This window comes from Botryllus schlosseri, chromosome 15, assembly GCF_051294905.1.
Source record: "Botryllus schlosseri isolate E-star chromosome 15, Bs_hap1, whole genome shotgun sequence".
Lineage (NCBI taxonomy): Eukaryota > Metazoa > Chordata > Ascidiacea > Stolidobranchia > Styelidae > Botryllus > Botryllus schlosseri.
In genome coordinates, this window is record NC_137250.1 from 24,012,429 (window position 1) to 24,040,076 (window position 27,648).

The following is a 27,648-nucleotide window of genomic DNA, read 5'->3' on the forward strand; positions in this document are numbered from 1 at the left end:
CTGACTCAGTAAACGATCCCCCATGTAGATGATAAGTAGCGGTAAACAGCGTAATAGCCTGAGGGAGGTCTGGGGGCGAAGCCGCCCACAAGTTCGGTTTATCATCATATGGGGAGCCCAAGACAAGACCAACGTTTTTTTTTTTGGGGGGGGGGGGCGGGCTGACGAAGTGCTGTTACGGCCCTGACTATTTATGCCATAATAAAAAGCAACTCTAATGACCAAAGAGCGCGGTTTGATGACGTCACGTTTGTTATTGATTTGTATGGTTGACAAATTAATTTGTGTAAACATTCAGCAAAAAATATAACGATTCTCCCTCTTCGGGGAAAAATCGGTATAGGCCAACTCTGACCGATATGAAGAAAAACTACAATGATTGTTATCGGTCAGCAGTTACCGATCTGGCTGCAGCGCTGGTCACTTCAGAGGAGCGCCCAGCTCACAGACGAACTGGATTCGATTCCCGTCGGAGGTTTATCTGGGCTCCTCTTCCCCTGCCGTTCAATCAATCAATCAATCAATCAATCAATCAATCAGGTTTATTAATATTTTCATCGTTTCAAAACATCACAAGACTGCGATACAATGAAAAGATAGGAAGGTGTCGAAACAACTTGGAGTAGCCATTAAGATCAGACACCCACCTTAGCCTAGGCGAAGTAAATAAGAGGCATGCACAGTTGCACACTGAATGAAAAGTAATGCAGAGAATATAAGACGCAAGCGACAAAATGAGGTGGAATGTGGCGGAGGGCGAGGTTGATGTTAGGTCGTGGTCCGGTAATCCTGAAGACTGGCTAGTATTGATTTAGAAGAAATTGCTTGTATTTCGACTTGAATGTGGACATGGTCGACGACTGTCGGATAGCCGGCGAGATGCTGTTCCACAATTGGGGTCCGGCATACTTGATACAGCCGCTCTTACGGCGACAAAAAAAGCCCAGAAAAAGACCCGACGAAAGAAAGCACTCACAATAAAATGGAAAAGAGCTAGTAGAAAGGGCCGCGGCTTCAAAGAGATCAACATCGAAAAAGAACTGTGACATCGGGCACTCAAGGCCGAGGTGGATGTTAGAGTAAAGGATCGCTACTGATGCGTGTCGTTCTACATCCTCCTATCTGTTCATGACATCGCATTGTGTCTTATTGCATTGGACATTGTGTGTGACTTGTTCAGATCAAAAATATAACCCAACCATGTTATGTTATGTTATACAATGAAAAGGATTGTTTTTCTTCGTATAAGAAAACGCGTAGACCGCAGTGCGACGGTCGGCGCCATGGCTTAGTTGGTTAAAGCGCCTGTCTAGTAAACAGGAGATCCTGGGTTCGAATCCCAGTGGTGCCTTTTTTTTGTCGAAATTCTATCCTAAGAATGGAAGTCTCAGATCATTATAAATCGAACATGTACACTGTACAGCAGGGCTGGCCAACCTTTTCAGCCAAAGGGCCACATTTGATTGACGAACTGTTGCGCGGGCCACTAGCCGCGCGAGGCGCGAAAATTGTTTGAAGTTCACAGGTCAATAATATTGTCACCTGACTATATTGCGGGCCTGCTGTATATCGCTGGGCTCAGTTTACAAGGACCGGGTTATTGGCGTATGGACATATCGATATCGAAAGTTTCGACCAACATGCGTCAATCATTTTGTGCCTATAGGTTTCGTAGTCGACGGTCTTTCTGCGAGTGCAAACGCAAAGTCGCATATGTTGAACGACACTCTGTCTCGCAATCGCGAATATAGTTAGATTCAATCTGATACATTAGGCGTTCTTTCATTTCACAAAGAGACAACAATATTAAAAGCAAGAAATCGAGTGACCACATGTTGCGCGAAGCGTGTAGAAAATTTTTACTTTTGATAAATCTATCCCAAATTATTCTGCTTTATTGTAGTCTACGAAGATCTACCAATATGTGACTGGCTTATGGATCTGCCAATGCGTCGGAACTGATATTTTAGTCATCATATGTCACGTGTTGCGGCCATACTAATCAAATTTTTGGTTGGCCTCACAAGCTCACAATCTGTGCAATCCATTTTGATAACATAAAAAAAATTCGTAAATTACCTCGCGGGCCACTCAAAACCTTCTCGCGGGCCACGGGTTGGCCGGCCCTGCTGTACAGGGTACACCAGCATTTTGAGCGTACATACCTGCCATCTCTATACACAGAATACAAGCAGATTCTACTGACTGAACTGCTTCTTCGCTAAATAGTAGGTACCCGAACCCGGTCACGATCTGACAAATCAAGTTCACTTACCGTCATTCTTATAGCATGCGTTATTCATCTGCCTAGAAGACTGCTGAAACTCATATAGAATCCATCTTTATCTTTCCATTATCGTGATCATGTCATCGTGTTTTGGAATTATCAAGAAAATGGACCCGAGTTTAAACATGTAACTAAAGTGGAGGTGCCGGGCATCGATCCCGGTACCTCGCGCATGCTAAGCGCGCGCTCTACCATCTGAGCTACACCCCCGACGAGAGGATCAAGCGATTTAATATTATATCAATTTTTCAGTTGGCTTTCTCCGGGGTCTTGTTTCGGTCGTGTCGGTCGTTTCGGTCGACAGCTGTTGAGTGGGGCTTATTGTTTGTCAAACTGGCGTCGCCACTAGCCAGGAGGAGGCGAAAGGGGCCATGCCTCCGCCACCCCAAATTTGTCGGTACTTCATAAAAGCTTCCGTATTTTTGAGCATAGGCCTATAAATCCAACTTGAATTTTTTCTTCGCGTTTCGCGCGATATAGTTTCAGTAGTTTTATTTTAATTGTTGAGTACCCGCTTCTCGATAAATCAAAATCAAGAAATAGGCCTAAATAAAAATACGCCTGATGATTTCAATAAGTCGCTGCTGAAGAGATTTGGCGTCCTAAACATAGAAGATATGCGGAAACTAGAAATCGCCAAGTTTATGTATCAGTTTTACTGCGGTCGTTGCCCCGAATATTTCAATGACTTCTTTACCTCTGAATCAAAAGCGCACAAGTACAACACACGCGCGTCCACGTCGTCCAAATATCATATGATCGACCGAAAAGATCATCGCTCCATCAAATATGCCGGACCTGATGTGTGGAACAGTATCCCGCCGGCCATCCGACGAGCATGTCCACATTCAAGTCGAAATACAAGCAATTACTACTAAATAAATACAGTCCATCCTCAAGATTACCGGACCACGACTGACCTATCGATCTCGCTTCCCATGACATGCCGCGCCCTATTTCTTGTCGCATTCTTTTTCTATACTATCTTCTTTACTTTCATTCAGTGTGCATGCCTCCTCTTTACATCGCCTAGGCCAAGGTGGGTGTCAGATTCCATAGACTACTCCTTGTCGCTTCGACATCTTCCTGTCTTTTCATTGTATCGCATTTTTTGCAGTGTTGGGATCAAGTCACTACCTTCGAGTCACGAGTCATTTCGAGTCATTGCACATTTTGACTCGAGTCAAGTCAAGTCAATCGATTTTCGAAGGTGACTCGAGTCAAGTCAAGTCACTCGTTTTTTGAAGGTGACTCGAGTCAAGTCGAGTCAAGTCAAGTCAAGTCACGAGTCAAGTCATAATTCAAGTCAAATTGGTTTTTCGAAGTATGAGTGATGATTCAAAGTCATTACATTTTGCTAGATTTGTGAAAGACAGATGTATTGGTCATATATCTTGCATTAATAACGAGTATAAAGTCTAATATACATGCCAAAGGGCGTTGTATCGCTCACGCAGACGTAGAGCAGCTAATAAAATACTTGAGGCAAAATAGAGAATCGAATACGAAGCGTCGAGAAGTTGAAACATTATTGATATGGTATAATACACTACCCATCTACACATCCGTGAGAATATAAACGCATAAACTACATTCGTTCCATTCAATTAATACAAGGAGGTCGGCTAAGGTGGGCACTGAGCGATGTAAGCCGTCTAAGAAACAGAGATACGTTTGCTATTAGATTATACTTCTGATTTCACATAAACGTACGCTGTCATCAGTTCGTTTTCGGTCAATTTATTTGTGATGTAACAAGGGGGGCCACTGAAAGGTACAATCAGTGAATGACTGGTTGCTCTCACAAGTGACACATGCGTATCGCGAATAATCTGAACATAAAAAAGATACAGAGATTTAATCGACACCGTTTACTTGATGACTTGAAATTGACTCGTAAATTTTGCTCCGAGTCACGAGTCAATCCACATTTCTGAAGCGCCGAGTCAAGTCAAGTCAAGTCATTTTTTCAAAATGACTCGAGTCAAGTCAAGTCATACGAAAAAGTTGACTCGAGTCTGACTCGAGTCAAGTCATGACTCGAGTCATCCCAACACTGATTTTTTGTGGTGTATTGAACTGATAAAATTGCTAATAAACCAATGATGATGATGATGATGTACCGAATTGAATATAAGTGTATTCGTCTGTATGGCCTGCGGCGCGGGACTATCAGCCACCAGCTTTTTGGCGCCAAAAAGACACACCAAGACCAAGACGGATAAGTTTTAGCCAACACAAAGTGCGATCCCAGAAAGATCGGCAGCGTTAAAACCTTGTCCAAAGATCGCGCGGGGTCGGAATGACCCTGTCCAAGCGATATGAGTCCCGCGGTACAAATGGCCAAATGCCACGAGCAGATAGGCAATTATTATGATTTGAACTATAGAACGTTAGTCGTGTCCAAAAGCCTGTGAGGGTATACAGCGAGTCCGTTGTCTACGGATAACGACTTACAAATATACTCAATTGCGGCCGTATAGCTGATACGAACGCCCTGACGAATGAGTTCTTGACTAGCAGTTCAACAGACGACCATTTGACTTTTCCAGATATATTGTACGGATAAATCAAACAGTACGTTTTGTATTACACATAAGTCTCATATTCTCAATCAATCCAACGATATGCACTTGGTTTTATACCAACGGCGAATATAAGTCACGCGATGTGGTAATATTCCATAACGGATAGGAGAGAGAGAGAGAGAGAGAGAGAGAGAGCACGGCGCTACAGAATTTAATAAATGAGATTTGGGAATCGTGCGCATCTCACCAAAGACCAGTTTCTCTTTGAATTGGTTGTGGTACGTGTGAGCAATCTTTTGAGTGGCGACAACTTTCTCCGGATTTCACGAAATGACAGTATAGGCCTAGGCTATGCTTCAACTAAGTAAGTATAGTTATGAGTGAACCACCCGACGCTCATCACCCTCCAGATACTCATGAATTGTCTTACTATGGAATGTAAACAATATTATTACATTCTATATAGTCTTACCGTGCGGTATGAACATATAGCTCTAGATCAGGGGTGGGCAACTTCTCCGGTCGGCGGGCCGGATATGGGAAAATGATATACTTGGCGGGCCGGATTACAGAATATCCACCTATACAAGGAATAAATCGTATTTATTGTAAACTATACGTTTAAAGCATAGAGACCAAAAACCGTATTTAATGAATTTATCAACAATAGCCTAGCTGTTAAAGTCAATCAGACGTCTGTGGCCTCTACAGTCAGCTGAGGGGTTACGGTTGTAGTCATTGGAATAACGATATTTGAACCAATCGTGGTCGTCCTTGGCACTCCTTGGGAAGGTCCCCATTACTAACATTGATTAGCCAGGCTCCAGCACTTTTTGTCCTTGTAAATGACCCGTGATGGCGGTATGATTATCAGGTTTCATACACCGTTCTGTTTCAGTCGCCATGTTATCATATAAGCACAGCGACCATTCCCCTGTGTACGTTTGTCTTCTTAACACCAAGCGATGTAAATGCACAGTGGGGACAGCCATAATATCATTTTTGGGCCTTGTACTGGTTACGTCTCCACGTGACGGTGGCATAGTTCGTGGCTATACGATGCCTTTCAAATCGCTCACGGGCCGGACCAGTGAAATTGCTTCAAAATATCGCCTCAAAATCCATAGGGTCATAGCCATAGGGTTCTATTATATCGAGACCATCGCAAACAATGGAATTGGCAAAATCAACCAATCAGTTTTATTAATATTTTTATCGTTTCAAAACACCTCAAAACTGCGCTACAATGAAAAGATAGGAAGGTGTCGAAACAACTTGGAGTCGACGAGCATGTCCACATTCAAGTCGGAATACAAGCAATTACTACGAAATGAATACTAGTCCATCATGAAGATTATACCAGACCATTGTATCGCATTTTTGTGGTGTATTGAACTGATAAAAATTGCTAATAAACCAATGATGATGATGATGAGTAGTCTTTATAGATCAGACACCCACCTTGGCCTAGGGCCTAGGCCAAGTAAAGAAGACGCATGTACAGTGTACACTGAATGAAAAATAAATGCAGATGATTAGTTGGTTGAATACAGTTATATAATTGCTAAAACAGTGACTTTAACGACGACATACGTTAGCGTGCTGCAATGATTAATACTTTGTTTTACTCGAAATCTGGCAATAGTCCTGTGTTTATGCGTTGTGAGGATACACGAGATTTAACTGTCAACGCAGACGTTGAAATTTGGCTTATTATTATCATGTCACGATTCGGGTTTTTCTGTAAGTGGAGGAGTTGTTGAGTCATAAGCAAAAATGAAGTGCGACCACAGATATTTTAAATATATTTTTGTGTAAAAATTATGTTCTCCGTGTAGCCTGCATATACCAGTTTCTGACTGGCATTTTCACTTCTGTGAATTACGGCGTTTCGGTCTATTTCTTGACAAAACTCTGAGCTCGGTGTGCACTTTTTCTGTCTCGGAATTGGGTGTCAATGGCTGCTACTTGTTACCGATGGTGATTGCAGTGAAGCCACAACACACCATACTCTTCAACACTCTATCAAAGTTACTAGACGGAATTCTTTCTTGGGATGCTGCCTGCAAGAACACGATTGACCCACTGCAAAAACTACAATATCGGATCATCCGTATCATTGCCAAAGCCCCACGGGGGCCTGGATGTGCAACCGATAATTCACTACTCAAAAGATTTGGTGTTCTAAATATGGAAGATATGAGGAAGCTAGAAATTGCCAAGTTTATGTGTTAGTTCCATTGCGGACAATGTCCCTCAATTTTCAACGACTACTTCACCTCGGAGTCAAAAGTGCACGACGGCACACGCGCGTCAACGAGAAACAACTACTATATGATCAGGACGGAATACAAAAAACGCATTACTCCATCAATTATGCCGGACCCGAATTGTGGGACAGCATCTCGCCGGCTTTCCGACAGTCGTCGAGCATGTCCGCATTCAAGTCGAAATACAAGCGATTTCTACTAAATGAATACTATAGTCAGCCTTCAAGATTACCGGACCACGACCCAACATCGATCTCGCTTTCCGTCACATGCCACCTCATTTTGTCGCTTGCCTTTTATCTTCTCTGCTTTACTTTTCATTCAGTGTGCATGCCTCTTCTTCACTTCGCTAAGGCCAAGGTGTGTCTGACCCCAAAGACTACTCCAAGTCGATTCAGACACCTTCCTATCTTTTCGTTGTATCGCAGTTTTGTGGAGTTTTGAAATGACGAAAATATTAATAAAACTGATTGATTGATTGTGTGATGGTTATAATATTGCCTACATAACATTTTCTGTCTTGAGGCATATTTAATGAAAGTAATTCGTAATAAAAATCTCAACATTTGTCAGAAATGTGCTGGCTGGTGGATAATGCAACCATTTTTCAGATTCTCTTCGCGGGACGGATAAAATCGTTTGGCGGGCCGGATGTGGCCCGCGGGACATATGTTTGACACCCCTGATTTAAAGAGACTCGAGGATGTATAGAATTTTTATATACAATATGATATTATATATTCATATCGAAATAAACCAGAATATTTTCATGGTTGATCGTCAGCAACTAGTATGCAATTGAAAAGAATATTGCATATCAACAACAATTTATACTACGAAAGATGCAATAATTCAATACAGTATTGATTGGTGAGCGCCGTCGTTTGCTAAAAGTCAACTCGCGGCACGCTAAACGAGAAAAAAAGTTTGAAAAATCATCGTGACCATGTTGACAAGAATTCGAGGGGATTTAACCGTGCATCAGGTGCCACACGCGCTTAAACTTCCGCCTTGTAATTAAAAATAAACCCTTACGCGCAAAGACATCATTAATTTCAGGTGATATTATCAAGCATCTGCACACCATCGAAAAACAGCCTCCAGACATCATACAATAGTCACCACGAGAGGCGTTACTGCGCTACGCGATATCATTGTTAGAAGTTGCTGCAAAAATCTCGACTCGAATCGAAAAGAAAGGAGCTGTCGGATGGGAGAGCGATCAGGGTTTTAGCGAAGCGTCTGTTTGAACTTTCTCATTAGCGGCAGACCTAACTAGGCCCTTTCTAATTGGATATTTAGATAATCTATTATCACGTTTCGCAAAGCTACCAATTATATCACATAATAGTCCGTTATAAATGTAATGCATAAACTCGATCAATAAGCGAACCGCCTGGCAATTTTTAGATTTACGGAGAACGCTGCAATTACGGAACATTTCTGAGTTGAATTTAGTCAATGCTTTGGATTCCTTCTAGCCAATGCAAGTTTGACTCCAGCAGACGAAACTTACAAGTCCGCAGACTCGCGCACATCAAAGGACCTTCTCGGGGCGTCGTTAGTGTTACGCCACAATAAAATATTCCTCAAATTGAGATGGAGAATTTTTTATTTGATCATAAAGCTCATAGAATTATGATTTACATTCGGCTAGATGTCAATATTTAACGAACCCGTAATTTTCAGCGATATTTGCCTTCTTTGGAGCGACCGCGTGCGAGCCAATCGACATTTGCTGCTGGGGTTATGAGCTTCAATTCCGAATCGCTAAAACGCGCGATCCTACGAAAATATAGGCGAAAGCGCATCGTAACAGCGTTATTACAAAAAGCCCCGTTTCCAAATCCCGAAATTGAGCGACTTATATCTGAGATTATCCACAAAAATCTGTTTCCTTCGAGAAACGCTGTTTGACTCAATAAAGACCGTAAATACCTTCATGGTTTGGGGTTAGTTTTTTTGGTCTAGCCGGTTTTGTTTATCAGTTTTCTGAAATGTTCTATAACAGCGATTTGCGAGTTAATATCACCAGCTTTTTCAGCGAACGGGGTTGAAATAGAAATAGTTGAAATTTTTTAGCTTAAACTCGAGTCTGTGCGTCGGTCTTTATGTCAAGAACACTCTGATAATCAACCGAGTCAAAGAGTGATTGAATTATACTTTTTTGTGTTGATTTGTTTGCCAAGAGGAATCATTGGACATGCGTGGTGTTGTGACGTCACCGCACTCTATTGCGTGGGAATTTTAGAGTTCTGAATTTAAATCTGAATCTAAAGTGAAGATTTTTCCACAATAAGGTCAAAAAAGGGTATAATTTCACGCGATTTTCGATTCTCAAAGTGACGCAACAGCGTTCACTAAAGAGAAAGCATTAGTTCAAATACGCAGAAAAGCTCTAAAGGCCACGTCATCAAATAACTCGATGTGATATCGAGAAGGAATCTGATCAGCGGCATAATGACGCCATAATTGAGAGTTGAAAGTATATTTAAATCCGAGTCGCGCTGTGACTCATCCTGACTCAATTCGGTTTTAATAAAGAGATTGTGCGAAAAAATATCACGATTTCGACCCAGTGGGGCTAAGTTAGACCCAGGCACGTGACAAATACATCAATTTGTTCAAACATTCGCTCGAATTTTGACTGAAAATGCGAAAACTCGCAAAACATGCAACTTCAAAGTCAGAACTGAGATAGGGTGAGGCAGTCATTACAATCGATTAAGAGGCTCATGGAGGCACAAAACTTCAGTAAACAGTTGAATAGTTTATTCATATTGAAATAAACCCGAATATTTGGAGCTGACTCAGTCAAATACGTTTGAAATTCCGTAGAAAAGCTGAAAGAAAATCCCCGACTAGGAGCGATCGAAACGCGCGTGCAGTTCGCAGCAATGTAGTTTTAATCTGCGGAGAGTCGAGATTAACACGATTGGTGGAAGCTACTAATTTAGCAATATTTTAAGAAGTAATGTGTTAATTGGCATGTTAATTAAGTTACTGGCAGATTTTCGCTAATCCCTATTGGCTTTCGTTACTTTAGCATCGGTTAACACCACTCAATTTTGTTTGCGATGCTACGATGCTGATAATAAGAGGAGCCGTCGCGGATTGTAGCTGATTTGATCTTCCGTACGGTTTTCTTACGTAAGAAATCACGATTCTCGTCGAGTTTTGAGTTTTTGAGCGATGCTCAACTTGGATTTATCGCGACAGAAAGGACTGATTATATCAATATTACTGGCGTTGTTCGTGCATCAATCGACCTCGAAAACCAAGAGAAGCCGAAAACGTAAGTTTGATATTCCGAGCCTCCGGAAAATATTGTTTTTTCATATTTTGTCAGCCGAGAATACAGTCGACTCCGCTTAATTCGGACGCTTTGATTCCATTCACTTATGTCCGAATTAAATGGAAAATATATTTTTCGTTTCATTGCCATGCATAAAGGTGGAAAACTCAGCTGCATAAGCGCTATTCTCTAATAATCGGCATTGGTCGCATGAAATGCACAGTAGATATACCATCAGATTAGTTATATTGTGCAGTATTTTGATACCAAAGGACTAAATAAATACCACACATTATATTATTGTGTAACACGCACTATATAGATTTGAAATAGTACAGTAATTCATGAAATACAGTACTAAGCCAGGCGGCCACGGCTGAAAGGGTATTTTCACTTGATAAAAGTATACCACAAAACAATAGGAATTAAAAGCTAAAAGCTTTTAGCCGGGCATAAAATTATTTATGGAAAAGCTAATAACGCGGACTGAAGGTGAAATCCACAAAACGCACGAGTTGATAGTCTATTGTTACTGCATGAATAATCATGATTTCACCATAATCACTCATCTCAACGAACGAAGTACTGTTAATTGTGTCAGATCCTAATGGTAGGAATTGCGACCTTCAAATTAAGCGGGGAATTGTCCAAATTATTCTGAGTTTTTCACGTGTAGTTTTTACGTTTGTTACGTCCCAGAATATTTTGGCCGAATAAAACGGTTGCCGGGTTATCAGGTGTCCAAATTAAGCAGATTCGACTGTATTCTGGTTTTTATTTCGATACGAATAAAATATAGTGAAGTTTTCTACCTCTTATAGACTCCTTAATAAAGATTGTTTTGTTTCGTCACGGCGTCGCCACTGTTACGTATGACGTGAGTCAGTAGGGCGTATGAAATCTGGTGTTTGTAGTTTGTTCCAAACAGTGTTTGCTGTCTCGGGATTCCAAAGAGCGGGGTATTTGCGAGTCGTAAATTCTTTATTAGTGCGAACCCTTTCATGCGCCGATTTACGACAAACCCCCCGTTTTGGGCTTTTGCTATGAAGATAATTCTAGTTATCTAACTAAACTAAAGCTAAATAGTGGTAATGTAATTCTAAATTGATTTGCGAAATGTTTCTATACTGACATTTTAAATTCTAATCTAATTTCTCCTTTTCCTGAAATGCTACAGAAGAACTAGCCTATACAACGCACGAAACGAGCCAAGCTTGATGTACAGACATTTGCAATTCTCGTGTTTGTGAGAACCATCGCTGATTTGATATGCACTGAACTTGATTTTTGTTGTATTACTTACTAATTGTAATATAATGCGTTTTTTCATTTCTTCAGTTCCAGTTCAAATTCATAAAAGTTCCTTCGAAGAAGACGACCTCTTTTCGCTGGATTTTGACGTCATAAATGGTGAGTTGTGTGTTGTCCACTGTGCAGTTATTGGCAGAGTAGAATATGACTCGTTGGAATTTATGGCTCGTTTATGTACTTTGGTTGATTGTGGGTCTTGTTTCATTGCAAAGAGCGTGAAGTGGATCATCATAGAGAGAGAGAATCTAAATTTGTCGTTTGTTGCAAATCAATAACATACATAAAAAAAATGCAAATTGGTGAACTGTAGACGATATAAGAGATTCATCAAAGCACGTTGCTACAGAAGTCGGTACCCTCGAAACTTCAAATTAACTAAAAAAAGCTGCAATTGTAGGAATAAAACACACAGCATCATGCAAAATATATGGATTAACGAAGGAAATAAGATGATTGGAAATACAATTTTTCGGTAATTTGAGAGCACAGAACCCAAATATTGTTTTCGAACTCACAGGAAGGTAAACGACGAAATTTAGACGGTAACCTGACATTCATATACGCGATTGAATTTTTCACAGGACAGGCAGAGTGGTGTTGCACATACAGGGACAAGATAGAGCAGGGGTGCTAGCTACGTTCTTAAACAGGGGTACATAAACCCCTTGGGAGTCCACAGACTAAGTTTTATGCGGTGCATCAAAGATCAATGTTGACAGTGCAACTCTGAATTAAATTTAACTTTAAAACAGTGGTCACCGACCTTTTCAAGACGCGAAAATCAAATTAGCATTCTAAGGGAATTCGAAGGGAATTTGCTTTTTTGCTCTGTCCTACTGCAAGACTTTGACTTTTAAAGGTTTATAGTGACCACAGTGAAAGTTAAGGCGACCCGTCAATGCCCATAGGTTGTCGGCCGCTGCTTTATAAGATATGTCCTTATTTTGGGCTCACGTCCCGAATTTCAGCGCTTAGCGCATTGTACAAACGAAGGCGACGGCCTTTTTTAAGTGATCCGGTAGCTTTTTAGACGACAACTAGACCAGATGACAATAGGCCTAGTAGTCTGTGATTGGGGCTGGGCAAAAGTCATCACATTTTAGTCATCAGCTCCCAAACATCGCGGTCAGGGGTCCCATCAAATTTAGTTCGCACTGAGAAACACTGTTCTGTTCCTGCTTGATGCTGGCAAATATGTGAAGTTATGTGGAACAGATGATCAAAATATACAATTTGAAATGACAACATACGCGGGCAAGTTGCAATTAAGAGGCTGTTGCAAAGTTTGACTGAAACCGAATCCGTGTTGTTATAAATGTGTCGCCACGGTTGGGCGATCGCGTGTTGAGAGGTAATTACAGGTCAAACGTAAACAAACGCGAGAACAAGACAAGCGTGACCTCAGACCTTGACTCGTCAGTGACGGCACTATGGTAGTCAAATCGTTGATTTTGCGACTATTTTAATTTAACTTCCTATCAAGTAATCGTGGTCGTCAAAACAAGTATTCTAGACGCATAGCCACTACAACTCAGACTGGGACCCTGGTATACAGCGATGATGGAAATACCGCTATACCACCATCATTGAAAATAGACGTTTTTCAGAAAATAACACTCCTGTTCAACCTCACTTACTTTGAAAATTCGCTAATTCGCAATTTTGGTCGCAACAAAATGGACTCTTGGAGGTATACAGAACTTCAATATACGATTGAATAATATATTCATATAAAATCTATCCGCAATAATCAGTGCGGTTGTAAATAAACTGTTTTTGATCGGAGTGAACACTCCCATCTCAGTCACGGTAATTTGAACTTTAACCCTAGACCTACGCGCACCTGGCTGTTCTTGCTTCGTATTTCGAGATTATCGGATCCGTCACGGAAACGCAAATTCAAAAATGCGGAAACGTTTTCGGGTGCCGCGCGATGATGGACGAACCCCGGAACTGCATTTGAGGGTCTCACGACACTTTGGCAGCATTACATCCTGGTTTTAGTTGAGAAATCACACTTCATGGAAACAAAATGAGATTCTGCACAGATTACATTACTTCTTGAGAATCTAGCTCAGTGATTCCCAACACATTCTTAAAAACACAATTCAGATCGTCGGTAAAATCTTGCAATCCAAGCAGATAATCGTCGGCTACTATTTGCACTGAACTAATTTCTACATTATTTTGACGCAAAATGAGTTCTAACGTTTTTGGAACACCGGCCATTGCTGTGTATGTTTGCAAGTTTTTACGCCTCAGCTACAATATACCTGATACAAGCGACACAGTAAATGATTAGGATAAGTTTGGGCTGCGACCCAAGCGCTGGTAACCATTGCTTCTGGAGGACTTTGGCAACAATACATCCATGTTTTATTTGTAAGTGTTGGCATCAGTTGAGTAGTCCCAGTTTGAACAAAATGAGTTTCCGTACAATTTACAAATATTCCCTTATAGCAGATATTCCCAACGTGGGCGATATCGCCCCCCAGGGGGCGATTTGGCGGTCTAGGGGGGCGAAAATGACGAAGGGGGCGATAGGGGGGTGAAAATGGACAAAGGGGGCGACAGGGGGTGAAAATAGCGAAGGGGCGATAAGGGGGCGATGACGCGTTAAAACGACTATATTGGAGTCAAGTCGGAGAAATGACCTTTTTTTTTAGTCAACCCACGAAAAATTGGTTGCAAAAATGCACAATTCGACATCGAGCCGAAAAGTTGACCTTTTTTTTAAATCAACCCACCGGTGATTACAGTTTGCATGCCCATTTATCGGTTCACAAAATTTGGTGGGCGATGATCGGTGTTGAACTTGAAAAGGGGGCGATGGGTCGAAAAAGGTTGGGAACCACTGCCTTATAGTTTGCTTTGTTTTGTGCAATTTATGCCTTTAGTTTTGCTACTCCGTAGTTTGTTGTTGATATTGTCTGTAATTCTTATTGCCACGTCATAATTTACCATGCCCGTTTAACTGTTGAATCTAGATAGGCTTTTCGGCGTACATAACTTCACTATCGCTATATACAATGAGTAGAATTTGTTCATGTTCTCATCGACAGCGAATGTCAGAAAATGCGGTTAATCAAATTCGAAATACAGAGAGGATTTTGTTGCTGTGACGTAACCACGACAAGTGTACCGATAAGTCTTGAGAAGAAACACCCGAAACGTCTTTGAGTTACGATAAATATATTCTTACAATGCATGTTATGATAAGCACATGTAAACCCGAATATGACACTCGTCAGGGGTAATCGTCAACAACAAGTAGAGATATCAGAAGAGCGTTGCATATCGACAATCGTATCACCTAATATTGCACCATCACCGTGAAACGATTCTTGACATACTAGTAACCAGTTGCTACCAATTACCTCTGACGAGCGTCGGAAAACATATTCGCTTTTATTTAAATATCAATGTATTAATTAATCGTATATTGAAGTTCTGTACCCCCAAGTGATAGGATTGCTGGCATACAAGGTTCTGAATTCTCTATTAGTCTAAATATTTCAGTAGCAATATATTATTCGATTGGATACTGAAGTTCTGTACCGCTTAATCGGGGATATTCCTGCTCATAATACCCCTTAATAAAGGTTGTTTTTGTTTCGTCACGGCGCCGTCACTGCAACGTGTACCACCAAATAAATGTATTCTTATAATGCATGTTATGATGCAAGCGATTTTCAAGTTTCGAACCACAAACCAGCTATTTATATCGCGTTGTAACAAAAATGGCTTTGTTGAGTAATCATCATCACCCACGGCCAGTTATTTGCTCATAAAACGCGGTGGTCTTCACCCCAAACCCACTTCTAGCACAGCAGGTTGTATCAAAGCCAGGCGTCACGGTGTAGGGTCTGGGAAAACGAGAGCTTTGACGACACAACCCCACCAACTACGGGGTCAGAGGTGCAGCTGAACCGTGCGGGGGCTCAAGGCAGGAAAAAGTCGCCTGTTTCAAAACTACGGGTCGGCAGCGAGCAAGCAATCAAAGCCGAATCGCTGAAAAGGAAAGTCGGACTCTTGTGAACGAACCGCAAAAGTGTTGTTTGAGAATTCGCTCCGAAGAATCCTAAGTGCCTGTTGGTTTGGCTGCGAGCTCTACCAGCATGGAAAGTTTAGATTATATCCGCGGGGATTAGCTCCAGAAATGTGCGACTTGACATCAGTTGGATTAGCAATCCTAAATGCAGACCGCCTTTTCTAGTTCAAGAAAAGCAGAGATTTTGGGATAATTGCAACAGCGCAGACAGGACTACTCGACTATTTTTAGGTCCAGTTACAAAAGTTTGAAATGTGCTTCGGTTCGTTACAAACCTCAAGGAATAATTTACAGCCATGCAAATAGTGATACGATTGTTGATATACAATGTTCTTTCCAATTCTCTACTAGTTGCTGACGTTTACACCTGACGAGTGTCAGCCACGAGTACTCGGGTTTACTTCATTATGAATATACTATTCAGTTGTATATGGAAGTTCTGTACCTCAATGAAGCTCTTCAGTCGTGCAAATGTAAAACGGTATAACTATATACAAAATCCGGTGAAGCGGTGTTAGTAAATGCTAAAGCCTGACGACCTCTTTTATGTAGTTCTAGTTCGACAAAAGTCGAGCGGAAATGGAAACAGTGTGTCGCGTTTTCGGGAGGAACCTCGATTTTGATGAGTTTGAGATTTGAATAGCTCGTGGTACAGATCATTAAGATTGCACGCAACATAACATGCATCGAAATATTGGATATAATATAATTGAAGAATTTCCAGGTGACTATATATCTTCCAGAGTTATAGGCGTACTAAACGAATTCCGACATATTAAAAAGTAAAACCAATAAGGCACAGTACATTTGTGTAGATCGCTTTAGCGTGCAGATAAGTCTTGAAAAGAGGCTCCCGAAAAGTCTTCGGCTTACAACAAATGAACTATTGCAATGAAAGTAATCTTCAAGTTTGAGATTTCAAGACAACAATCATTGTAGCATAATTTATCAACACGAATGCTCGTGCTCGTCAAAAATAAATCAGCGATACGAATATCTATGCTACTGTCATAACAATGAAACGAATGAGATTGGCATTGTAGAACGCAACATCCAAGTTTTATAAGTACAAATTTAGTTGCTACAGTCTCTATTGAACTTTTAGATTTGTCGTAATCCTCTTGTTACTGGAAATAGCCGTTTCGAGTTGGTAGACGCGGCCAATTTGATTGTTTATGAACGGTGCCTGAGCTGAATAGGCGGCTGTTTTGACACGAGCGAGTAAACATAGAATTTTTCGCTTTTGATTCGAATCTCCCTTACTATTCCTGACTCTCGGTTGATTGTGACGTAGAAATGCACGAGACAGCGAAATAAGAGCATGGCCATGATAAGATGTAGAAAAAGTTGTCGTGATAACTCGCCAAGCAAATTACACGCCTTTCTGAGATCGGGCACCTTTGATGCGCCGACAAGAGGCTCATATTAGAGTCTTTGATATACACGTGTAATTATCGGCTCATAATGAAAGCCATTTTCACATCATAATGTCAATAAAGTAACATCCGCCGAGCATCAGCTTTAGAACGCGCGCATTTTAAAACCAGAATTTCTGACAGTTCGGTTCGAACTATATCTGGGTTTGGACATCGGTCCGTTATTACATGACATTGCGCGCATTTATTTGATCATAGAACACAAGGCGGCCGTGTTGGGCTTTGATGTTTGCCGCGCAGGATCGTGTTGTTAATCCGAAAATGAGCGGAAAATACGCACATAGCCTCGGGCTTTGTCGACGACGCAATCAGCCCCTGCTTGTGTCACAATCCAAGTATTCTAAATCAAAACCTCTTGACTAAACTACTTGAGTACTTGGACTAACTTTACTTTGTTGCTGATTTTATGAACCAAGTACAATTCCTCATAGACCACGTTAGCATACCTAGGATATGAAGTTTAAAAATTTTGAAAGTAAAAATTTTGGAAGTTCCATATGGCTATATTTGAGCTCGTTGATCGACATGTTAGGTATTTTTGAACGCAACGTAAAATTCTACATCCATGAGTACATGATTGAGTTCGATCCGGCAACAATTGTAGAATTTCTGACCCAAATACAGTTCTGTTGAAACCCGAATCCCAAAACGCGGCTCCGCCATAAGTGACCATAAAAGTTATGATAGCAATAATCTACGTCTGATAGCATTAGGCTGAGTAGAAAGTTAAGTTATTTCTGTTTCTACTTGAAGTAGGCTTGAGATGTATTTCAAATTGCTACTTGTACTTGTAGTTTTGCAGAAATTTATGGATGTAATTCTGCCTCTACTCGGACTAGTTTTGACATATATTGGAAATGGCTGCTATCAGAGATAAGCGTGGATTTTGTGCCCTCTCTTCCTCCATGAATATATAAATAACTATATTACTTACGATCAGAATAATATACTTGTGAGGAGCAATCTGTTTGTCGAGTATTTCACCATAATTGGCATGTCTGGAACCTATCGTGTGATTTTAGTTTCGCACGAAGTGTGACGTAAACAATCGAGTGTTGTCTATAAAACGCGGACGAAGGCTGCGGAATAAATTACATGTTTGTTGGCTCGTAAACAGGACGTTTGATGAGCCGATACCGATTACTAGGGCACAATCGAATACCTGAGTGATTCGATTAGGAATCGAGTGTTAGGGGTCTAGTCGACTATATTCTCATATCACTCAATATAACAGTATGGATGATGCGGAAAGTCTGGTGTGCCTTTTACGCGACTGCAAAGAATACAATGCCAGTTCCGCATCATATTAGATATAATTTGGTGTTTTTTCGACCATGCCTATTTAATTGCTCTTGGTGGCAATGCTGGGGGTTATTCACGACATCACAGATATGTTATTTCTACTAACGTACACACCTTTGTGTTGCATATTTTGTATGGTGCGTTACTACCAATCTAGGTTGACAGCTTTCCACAGCGGAAAATAGTATCGAAACTATAATTCCCGTTGATAAATTAACTCTTATACTGGCGTGTGTAATATTTCAGTGCTCGAAATATTGTGATCCAAGCTTAACCCTTGTAATTGGCCGTGGGAACATTGTGACTCAGAATCAGTTTTCTGGATAATTCCACATAATGTATTCCCGGCATCTACCCGTAAGACTTGTGACACCGTAATGGGGATGGTTACGTTGACGGAGCGTCGCTGTAATGAAAAACGCCACTACCTCTTACTGTCGCATGGCTCTCATGAGAAAGTTCAAACTGTGCAATTACGATTGTGATGTCACGAACCTTGACACTCGATCGCGTCGATTTTCGAGATATTAATTTCGAAACAACTCATTTTCGCGTTTTATCCTCAAATTACCAACTTTTGATCTAAAGGCACGTGACAACCCAAGCCCAACCATAAAAGGACTTTCCAGACTCGACCTCTTATCTCCGTTGCTTTATTACGCGACAGACGTGATGACTCAACTGAATTTATTGATAACCGCCGATCAATTTACATTTCGATAAAATATTTTCTGACGACCCCGATTGGAATGCAATTTGTGACATGACAATCTGGAAATGCACATTTTCAAAAAGCAAAATATGACCTTGAGAATTACAAGAAACCATCATTTTATATTGTTTGTTTGTTTTGTGGTATTCATGGCGTTTGTCGACTACTATACGGTCATTTACACCAGGCCGATATTATTCATTTTTTTTCCGTAACAGGCTTTTGTAAGACACCGCTTACGCGGATGAAGTCGCGAGGAGGAGCCTAGATAAACCTCCAACACTTAGGTATAGAAATTCTGAAGTCGACCTCGATCGGACTCGAACCCGCCACCCATTGGCGTTGCAGCCGCGGATTATACCACTGCGCTATCTCGCCACACCTATGTTACATGGTTAATTTATTCACTAAAACTTCTGGATTGAACTTCAGTAATATTGATAATCAAATTTGAAATGTACGACATATTCTCTCTGTGTGACATAATCTTAACAAAAACAACATTTTAGTGAATGAATTACCAATATCAACATATTTTTTTCCTCTAAAAACCAAGATCTGCTTCTTAGTCAGCTGAGAATTTTCTGAATCGTCGCAAACAATTTGGGTTCAAACATTCATGATCGAATGTGAATCATTATGATTCTTGGTGTGTGGCGTCACCCTCATAGCTTTAGATTAACTATTAAAAAAATATATAAAAATACTGAGAAATAGGAACGTCGATAAAACATAAAAACAATAACACTAAAAAACACACACAGCAACATGAAAAATTATAATTATAAGGGACTTTAAATTTGTTCTGTCTAAAGGCGTCATATTCGATCTGAACAGAAAAATCCATCGGAGATGAAACCCTGTGATTTTCCTCCGCATTTTTACGTCTGAAAACCCGAATAATTGCAACGGAGCGAGAAATAGCAGTGGTTATTACCACCAGTTTTCTCGCCCTAAACCCAAATTAAAATCGGTCGAAATGTCTACAGAAATACTTTTGGTTATCAAACTCTATGCTATTAAATAGTTGATTGGTGAGATCTATTTGAATACGCCGCGATTACTCATCAGCGTCATTCTCTGACGATATACATAACCCGCGAAAAGGGGGGTCGTTCGAAATACTTTGCATAAAATATCCAGAATATCATTTCAATGGTTGCAGAATATGAAATGGAATTGGAAATGGAAAATGAATCAGAATATGGAATAGAATTTCAATCGGCCGCTCTAGTTACGGAAACGAAAATATTTGATCGCGTGCTTGCCTGTCATAATCGGTGATTTATACGTAACAATGCCCACCACAAGTCGTTAGATGTGTCGCCCGAAAATAAATGACTGCGTTTTACAGTCTAGCGTCGAAAATGGACGATTTATCGCCCAGAATTGAGGTTGGTTGGCCGTACAGCGTGTAAAGTTAGATACTAGCCTGTGTAGTTTGAGCTGTGTTATTAACATCTCGAATTAATGCGCTTTCGAATATCATAACCGAGTTAAGCGATGTAATCCGACCCTGACATCCGCACAGATTTGCGCGTATCGAAAAAAATCTCGACAGAGAGCAAAAGGTTCACGCCAAGCGACCTCAATTACCAGACGCAATATCGCCCCGATACGATGCATCTTTCTATTGTGTGGTCGCAGGCCTGTAATTAATAGCTGCTGGTTATATAAAGACCAGAGATTCTGCCACGACTCAGTCGAGTCGTTGCTGGGAAGGAGACAGGGTTTCGCGGATGAGCTTTTGATGTTTGGTGCCATTTTTAGTCACAGATATAGTTCTTCATTGTTACGATGAAATGTAGTGTGGTCACGGTGGTTGTTTTACTGGTGGGATTAGCCGCGTGTCGTCGCATCTTGCCACGGACAAGCCGACGAACGAACGGGCTCAGAATTCACAGGTCTGCGCCCAGGATGGTGCCGAGAAGAAACGGTACGATCGCTTGCTGTGCAAACTACTGGGGTTTTTAAAATAGGCGGATAGAATTGGAACTAGTCCCTTTTTAAAATCCGCAACTAGAAATAGAAGTACTTAATAAAACAGTAGCTAACTAACCGCGAGCTAATTAGATTGTTAGTTTGAACTAAAAACTTTTCAAAATCCGTAACTAGAACTAGACGCATGTCGAAGTACGCAACTAGAACTAGAACTACTTAGAAAACAATAGTTAGTCAACCGTCGGCTAACTAGATTGGTAGGCCTATAGTTTGTAGGCTACTAAACATTTTTCAAAATGCGAAACTAGAACTAAAACTACTCAATTTTCAAAATGTGCAAATATGGAACTAGAACTAGACACTTTAGAAAATGCGCAACTAGAACTAGAACAACTCAAAAACAGTAGCAAGTTAACCGTCACCTAATTAGATTGGTAATTTGTACTAGACACTTTTCAAACTGCGTAACTATTACTACTCACTTGTCAACTCACGCAACTGGAACGAAAACTTGACACTTTTCAAAATCCGCAACTGGAACTAGAACTTCGAACTTTTCAACTTATACGCAACTGGAACTAAAACTTGACACTTTTCAAAATCCGCGACTAGAGCTAGAACTACTCACTTTTCAAAATGCGCAACTATACACTTTTCAAATCCGCAGCAACTAGAACTACCCAAAAAACATTAGTGAGTTGGAGACTTTTCCGGAGATTTGCGCCAAACTCCATTTTACATTCCAAAGCGCTAATTTTCGAACGAAGTCCAGACATCTGTCGCATTACTTTCTGGATCTGGTTCTTTTCAAGGCGGCCTTTGCGAGACAACAAAGACTTTTCAAATCGACTTTACAATATGACGTCAACGTCAAAAGTTTGATTCGGAACGAATGATAACAAACGTTTTTTAAAAAAATTGCACGCTTTCATTGACTTAGAGGTTTTTACTACACTATTCATGCTTGTCGCTTGTGTCCATTTTACGTATTCTGAGAAAATTAACTTCATGTAAAGTTTTCATTTTCTTCCGGCCATCATACCTTGGCCGTGATTAACTTTGAAACGATGTGACAAACACAAACATGGCCAAGATATGGCCGAAAAAATATGAAAATGTTACAAAAACTTGATCTTCTATCAATTTGAAAAATGGATATCAAAATTTAGAAAACTGTTGTAACGTCACAACCTAGGGCGACAGTTGGGTTTTCCGCGACATATCTTCGGTGACCGATTCCGGTCGAGAATTTCCAAGTAAAGTTTTCAGATCCTATCTCGGATATTATGTTGCGATAATGCGTTCGACATTTACATCTCTTTTGCGATCAGATACATTCCCACGTCGAAATCGTCGTTCTAGCGCGGAGCTACGACGTAAACAGCTTCACAGAATGATAAAACTATAAATGTCGTTGATAAATTAACTCATAGTGACAAGGGGTGTATCATCTCAGCACTCGACAGAATCGTCTGTCTCAACTCGCCTCGAATCATTAGAATTAATACTCGATTCAGATTTGATTACTCGAACCATTGAACACAAACTACCAACAATGTTATTTTCTTTTACTTTCCACCCAGTGTGCATGCCTCATCTTTACATCGCCTAGGCCCAGGTGGGTGTCTGATTCCAAAGACTATACTTCAAGTCGTGTGTGCTCTATAGGACGTGTCGGCATCTACTGTATCTTTTCATTGTATCACAATCTTGTGGTGTTTTTGAAAGAATAAAACTATGAACAATAATCTGGACTGCATACCGTCACCCTTATATCACAAACAAATTTAAAAATATAATAACCAGGCGCGTAGCCATAGGCCATAGCCGAGAGAAAAGGAGGGAGATTGAAGGACTAAGTCGTTTCGACACCTTCCTATGTGTTCATTGTATCGATATGTTATGGTGTTTTGAAATGATGAAATTCGTATCAATAAACTAAAGTAAAAACTCTCACCCTCAGTCAGATCACTTATGAATCCCACACTTCGTGTATTCCAGGCGGTTGCAGCCGCGGTTGCGAGGCTTGCGATCCGGTGAACGACTGCACGAAATGCCGGCCTCGAAATTTCCTGCACATCTCGCGCGATTTAACGAGAGGCAGGGAAAGCGGCAAGTGCACGCATCGATGCCCGCCCGGATACTTCGGTCAGAGGTCAATCGACGGAAATTTATGCAAAAGTGAGTATGACCTTGTCGATGTGGTTGGAGGATTTAGTAGTATTGACCTTGTCAAATTATGCATTTTATCCCCTCGAATGAAGCCAGACTTGTACAAACTACAGGATTTTCAAAATGCTCAACGAAGACTATAACTAGAACTAGTATTTATATGATCGCCAAATAACTAGATGGAAGTCTGAATGAAACACAACCTTAACCTAAACTTGACACTTCATGGAACTCATAATATTTTGAAACAGCAAACTTAGTCATTGGTGACGATATGAGCTGTAACCATCTAACGCCGTCATGTTCTGAAACCGCGAACTCCATGCAAACCCAACCTTATGCGAAAGTTAGTCTGACCGTCCCGTGGTGATTGGAGTATTTGGTTGTACTAAGTAGCACAATCTTGCATTTACTATTGTCCATTCAGACAAGTGATTAAGATGAAATGAAACAAACCCATAGATATGCTAAACGAGCAATTATCGGTACTTTATGTAACTCATGGTGATTTGATACAACGATCTCTGCCGGCGTATATGATATGAACCATAACCATACAATGTCATCTGGTTGATACGCAATGTTTGTTTTTTTTTCAAATTTTTGGTGATAAGATTGTTGATATACAATGTTCTTTCCAATTCTCTACTAGTTGCTGACGATTACCCCTGACGAGTGTCAGCCGAACATACTCGGGTTTATTTCAATATCAATATACTATTCAATTGCATTGAAGTTCTGTACCTCCGAGAAGCTCTACACTAACACTGTTGCCCTACCTCGCCCAGACATTGCTTCATTGATCATTTGCCACCATTGTTTGATTTTTTTTCTATTTTCCTTTAACTAAACATTTCTTTACAGCCAGACTGTTCAGAGTCAAGTGTACCTGTTTGATGCTGGTGTGATCAGACTAGATGACCTTCACGGTCTTATCGATCATTCCTATCTAATACCGAATACTGTGCACGCATATTTTCTGTACCGCCATCACTGCCGTTTGTTATGTATTTTGGTTCGATGAAAATAAAGACTCTCTCTCTCTCTCTCTCTCTCTCTCTTCACGAGCTCAGATATATCTTTTCGCGATTTCTCATTTTAAATCTTCATTTTTCAGAATGCTCGCAGTCTAACTGCAGCTCTTGCTTCAGCGCCGCGTATTGCATGTCGTGTGAGGACGGCTTTTACCTGCACGATGCCGCGTGCGTGCTAGAGTGCCCCAGCGGATTGGGGCCAGACAAGAAGAGCAAGAAGTGCGTGGAAAAAGGTTCGTAGGGCAGCGTTGTAACCAAGTTACCAGATCACACAACTCACAAGCAATGTTCCCTATAATTTTTGACGAGTCTGCGCACACTTACCAACTCACTGCGTAGACCCTTGGACAACAGTGCGTGACGACTAAAAAAGGGTCATCACTTCGGTCATCTGTGTGCAGAGACAGTGTCAGCACTGCGCATTTGCGCAGCTTATAGGGAACATTGCTCACAAGTCAATATTGCTTTTATAATTTCGACTCAAATCAAGTCGAGTCATTTTCAATTCACCACTGTTTGAAGTCCGAGTCGAAGTCAGGGTTAAAAGGGCCGAGTGTTAAGACTTGAGACTCGAGTCCGAGTCCAAGTCACAGTGTTCACTATTCCTTATCGACTTCAAGTCCAACTCGCTTTTTCAAAGTCATGTGATATTGAATGCCTCGAAGTTATAATAGGCTACTCATTTTTCCCATTCTTAACACGTTTATTCAAACAGCTAATAGATAGTTATGGGCCTATTTTTAAGTAGACCTACCGGTACTGATACACGAGACTCGAATCAAGTCATATACAATGTCAAGATTCATTGACTTAATGGAGTCAATGGTTGCCCGACAAATGAGTATGCGACACAATGGAAAACGACAGTTGAGCATTGGACACTTTAGCAAGCGTCACTTCAGCATGTGACTTTATTATAACCTCAAAATTAACTTTTACCCGAAACATAACCCTGATATCAACCCCTATATTTTTAACCCAAAGCCTTACCCTACCGCAACCATAAATCCAACCTTAACCCACCCTTATCCCGTAATTTAACCCACGTGCTCATGTGGCGCATGCCCAATTGTCGCATGCCGAAGTGTCGCATGCTATAATGTCACCTGCTCATTGCTCATATGTCCACGGACCGGAGTCAATATGCAGGGTGACTCGAGTTCGAGTACAAGTCGAGTCAACAAAAACTCGACTCGAGCCATTGCAATCCTAGTTTGGGGTTGAGTGATAGAAAAGCTGACTTCGTGTATTTTGCAGTTGATTGTGAGGTTGGCGTTTGGGCGTCATGGAGTTCGTGCGCGCTCAGGTCTCAGAAGAAGTCTTGCAAGTACGGACGCAAGAAGAGAACCAGAATTATAGTCCGAGAACCGACAGAAAACGGTAAACGTTGCCCGAAGTTGAAGGAAACGAAAAAATGCAAAACTCCAGCCAACCGATGCCCGAGTGAGTAACGCATCAGACTATTAGATTTTCCAAATGCGCAACTATAGAACTACAGAATTAGAACTACTCAAAAATCAGTAGTTAGTCGACCGTCAACTAACTGCAGTCCGCATATCGACATCCCAATAAGTCACATTTACCGTTATTAATCCCGACACTTTTCCATTAGTTTCTATAGCGGATCCATTTAAAATAATTGCAGTACTAGTAATAATATAGTAGAATGGGTAATGGGTAAGAATGGGTAAGAATTCCAATGCTTTGCGATTAGTTCTTTTCGTCGTAGGTGGGCTTGACCCGGGGATATTTAGAACTTCTAGATATCCCTGGCTTGACCCTACCGAATTTGGTGTGGTGGTCGAAACGATAGGTAGGCCTAATGTTCAATTCAAGTGAGGTTAAAACAGAGGATATTTTACTAAGTAGGCCTATATACACCACTCCAACACAACTCTACCGTAAAGGTGCGAGCAGTCTTGTGTATCAGCCTTTTCTATTGTAATATACTGGTTTTTTCAACTGTACATTTCTGTAGTAAACTCCTGCAATGCTTTTTCCAGTGGTGAACAAGATTTTCATCCGCCAAATGCGCAGGCGCGTGAGAAAAAGCCGGAAAACGAGGAAAGGCAGAAAGAAGAAGAAAGGAAAACGCCACAAGATCAGGAGCAACGACACGATGGCCGCGAGATCGCGCCGAGACAGAGAAACGTGATCGCGACAAAATCGAGTTCGAAACGAAAATGTGCAGATCGAGAGACGAATCGATTCGTCGCCGCCGATAGTGGGCGATACGGAGACAGCGTCCGTCAACCACGCCATGGAATCATATTTTTTCATTCGTTTTCTACTTTTTCTTTCTTTCAACACAGAAATAAATATCGAAATCACTCAGAGTGCTGCGGTCTGGACGTCTCGAAACTTATGTCAAAGCCGAAGTGCGGTGTTGGGCCCTGGGCACAGAGATTTCCGTATCCATAAGTTCATTTATTATCTCGAGCAATGAAAATATACACATCATTAGAGCTTGCCAAAGTAGTCATATTTTTGATACTCAAGCGGAAGTCGTGCATTTATACCTTTGGTATCCCAGCTCCCAAAACATGAACGGTATTGTAGCACAAGTTTGCGCCTGTTGATTGTTTGTGGACACGACATTTCAAGGAAATGTTTATCGAAAATCAAACTTCATCCCGGAAAAAAATACCAGATGACTTGAATACTAAACTCGAATTACGAATCGCAATGGAATCACATAGTTACTCGATTTTTTCATACCATCGACCGCAAAATCGATGATGAAATCAATCGTTTTATTGATATTTTCATCAGATTAAAACATCGTAAGATAATGAAAAGATAGGAGGGTCTCGACAGCATTTCGCCCACATTTTATATGTAATAACGCGTTTTCTTATCTCATATATAAAGGCTTACTTATCAACAGATCAGGTCACGTAACTTTGCGAGCATCAGTTGATCAATTCTGTTTCGAATGCAAACCTAGTCACGCTTTTCTTTGATGACGCGTTTCCGTCTGCTCGATCACAATTCAATACAAGCAAGTGAATGACTTCCTTGCCGAAGTCGCCTCCCACCTCAGCATTCTAGGCTTTACAACGCAAACAGTTTCAGGTTGCGTTGCTTTGGAAGAAATTTTAGATACAGGTAGGGTTGAGGACAAGTCTTCGCGTCACAATTAAGTCATATCGAATGAATTCATGTTTTGACTCCAGTCAAGTCAATTAAATCACTCGATTTTTGAAGGTGACTCAAGTCAAGACAAGTCAAGTCAATTCGAGTCAAATCAAGTCGAATTTCCGAAGTACCAGGCACAATTTAACCAATCGCATTGTAAAAGAGGACTGC

General features: G+C 40.9%; 2 protein-coding genes and 2 non-coding genes across 6 annotated transcripts in view; 2 read left to right on the forward strand and 2 right to left on the reverse strand.

Moving 5' to 3' along the window:
* LOC145457804 (RNA polymerase-associated protein CTR9 homolog) overlaps window positions 1–27,648 on the reverse strand; it is a 486,484-nt gene that overhangs the window by 330,140 nt on the left and 128,696 nt on the right. The window lies entirely within an intron of this gene.
* On the forward strand, window positions 1,278–1,351 carry Trnat-agu (transfer RNA threonine (anticodon AGU)). The gene has a single exon. It is a non-coding gene; the product is annotated as a tRNA-Thr (tRNA).
* On the reverse strand, window positions 2,425–2,497 carry Trnaa-agc (transfer RNA alanine (anticodon AGC)). The gene has a single exon. It is a non-coding gene; the product is annotated as a tRNA-Ala (tRNA).
* LOC145457830 (R-spondin-2-like) lies at window positions 10,096–26,675 on the forward strand. Of its 2 annotated transcripts, XM_080336128.1 has the most exons (6): window positions 10,096–10,380; window positions 11,719–11,790; window positions 23,135–23,314; window positions 24,423–24,572; window positions 25,597–25,782; window positions 26,343–26,675. In XM_080336128.1, the coding sequence occupies exons 1-6, from the start codon at window positions 10,278–10,280 to the stop codon at window positions 26,492–26,494; spliced, it is 843 nt and encodes a 280-aa protein (XP_080192254.1). In that variant the 5' UTR covers window positions 10,096–10,277; the 3' UTR covers window positions 26,495–26,675. The 2 variants fall into 2 exon arrangements, with proteins under 2 accessions (XP_080192254.1, XP_080192255.1); XM_080336129.1 differs by lacking the exons at window positions 10,096–10,380; window positions 11,719–11,790 and adding an exon at window positions 20,421–21,128.

Excerpts from the sequence above, each read along its gene's own strand:
- LOC145457830 (XM_080336128.1), top strand. The coding sequence starts at position 10,278 with ATGCTCAACTTGGATTTATCGCGACAGAAAGGACTGATTATATCAATA. Across the intron at positions 11,791-23,134 it reads GGATTTTGACGTCATAAATG|GCGGTTGCAGCCGCGGTTGC; the intron begins GTGAGTTGTGTG and ends CGTGTATTCCAG. Across the intron at positions 24,573-25,596 it reads CAAGAAGTGCGTGGAAAAAG|TTGATTGTGAGGTTGGCGTT; the intron begins GTTCGTAGGGCA and ends TGTATTTTGCAG.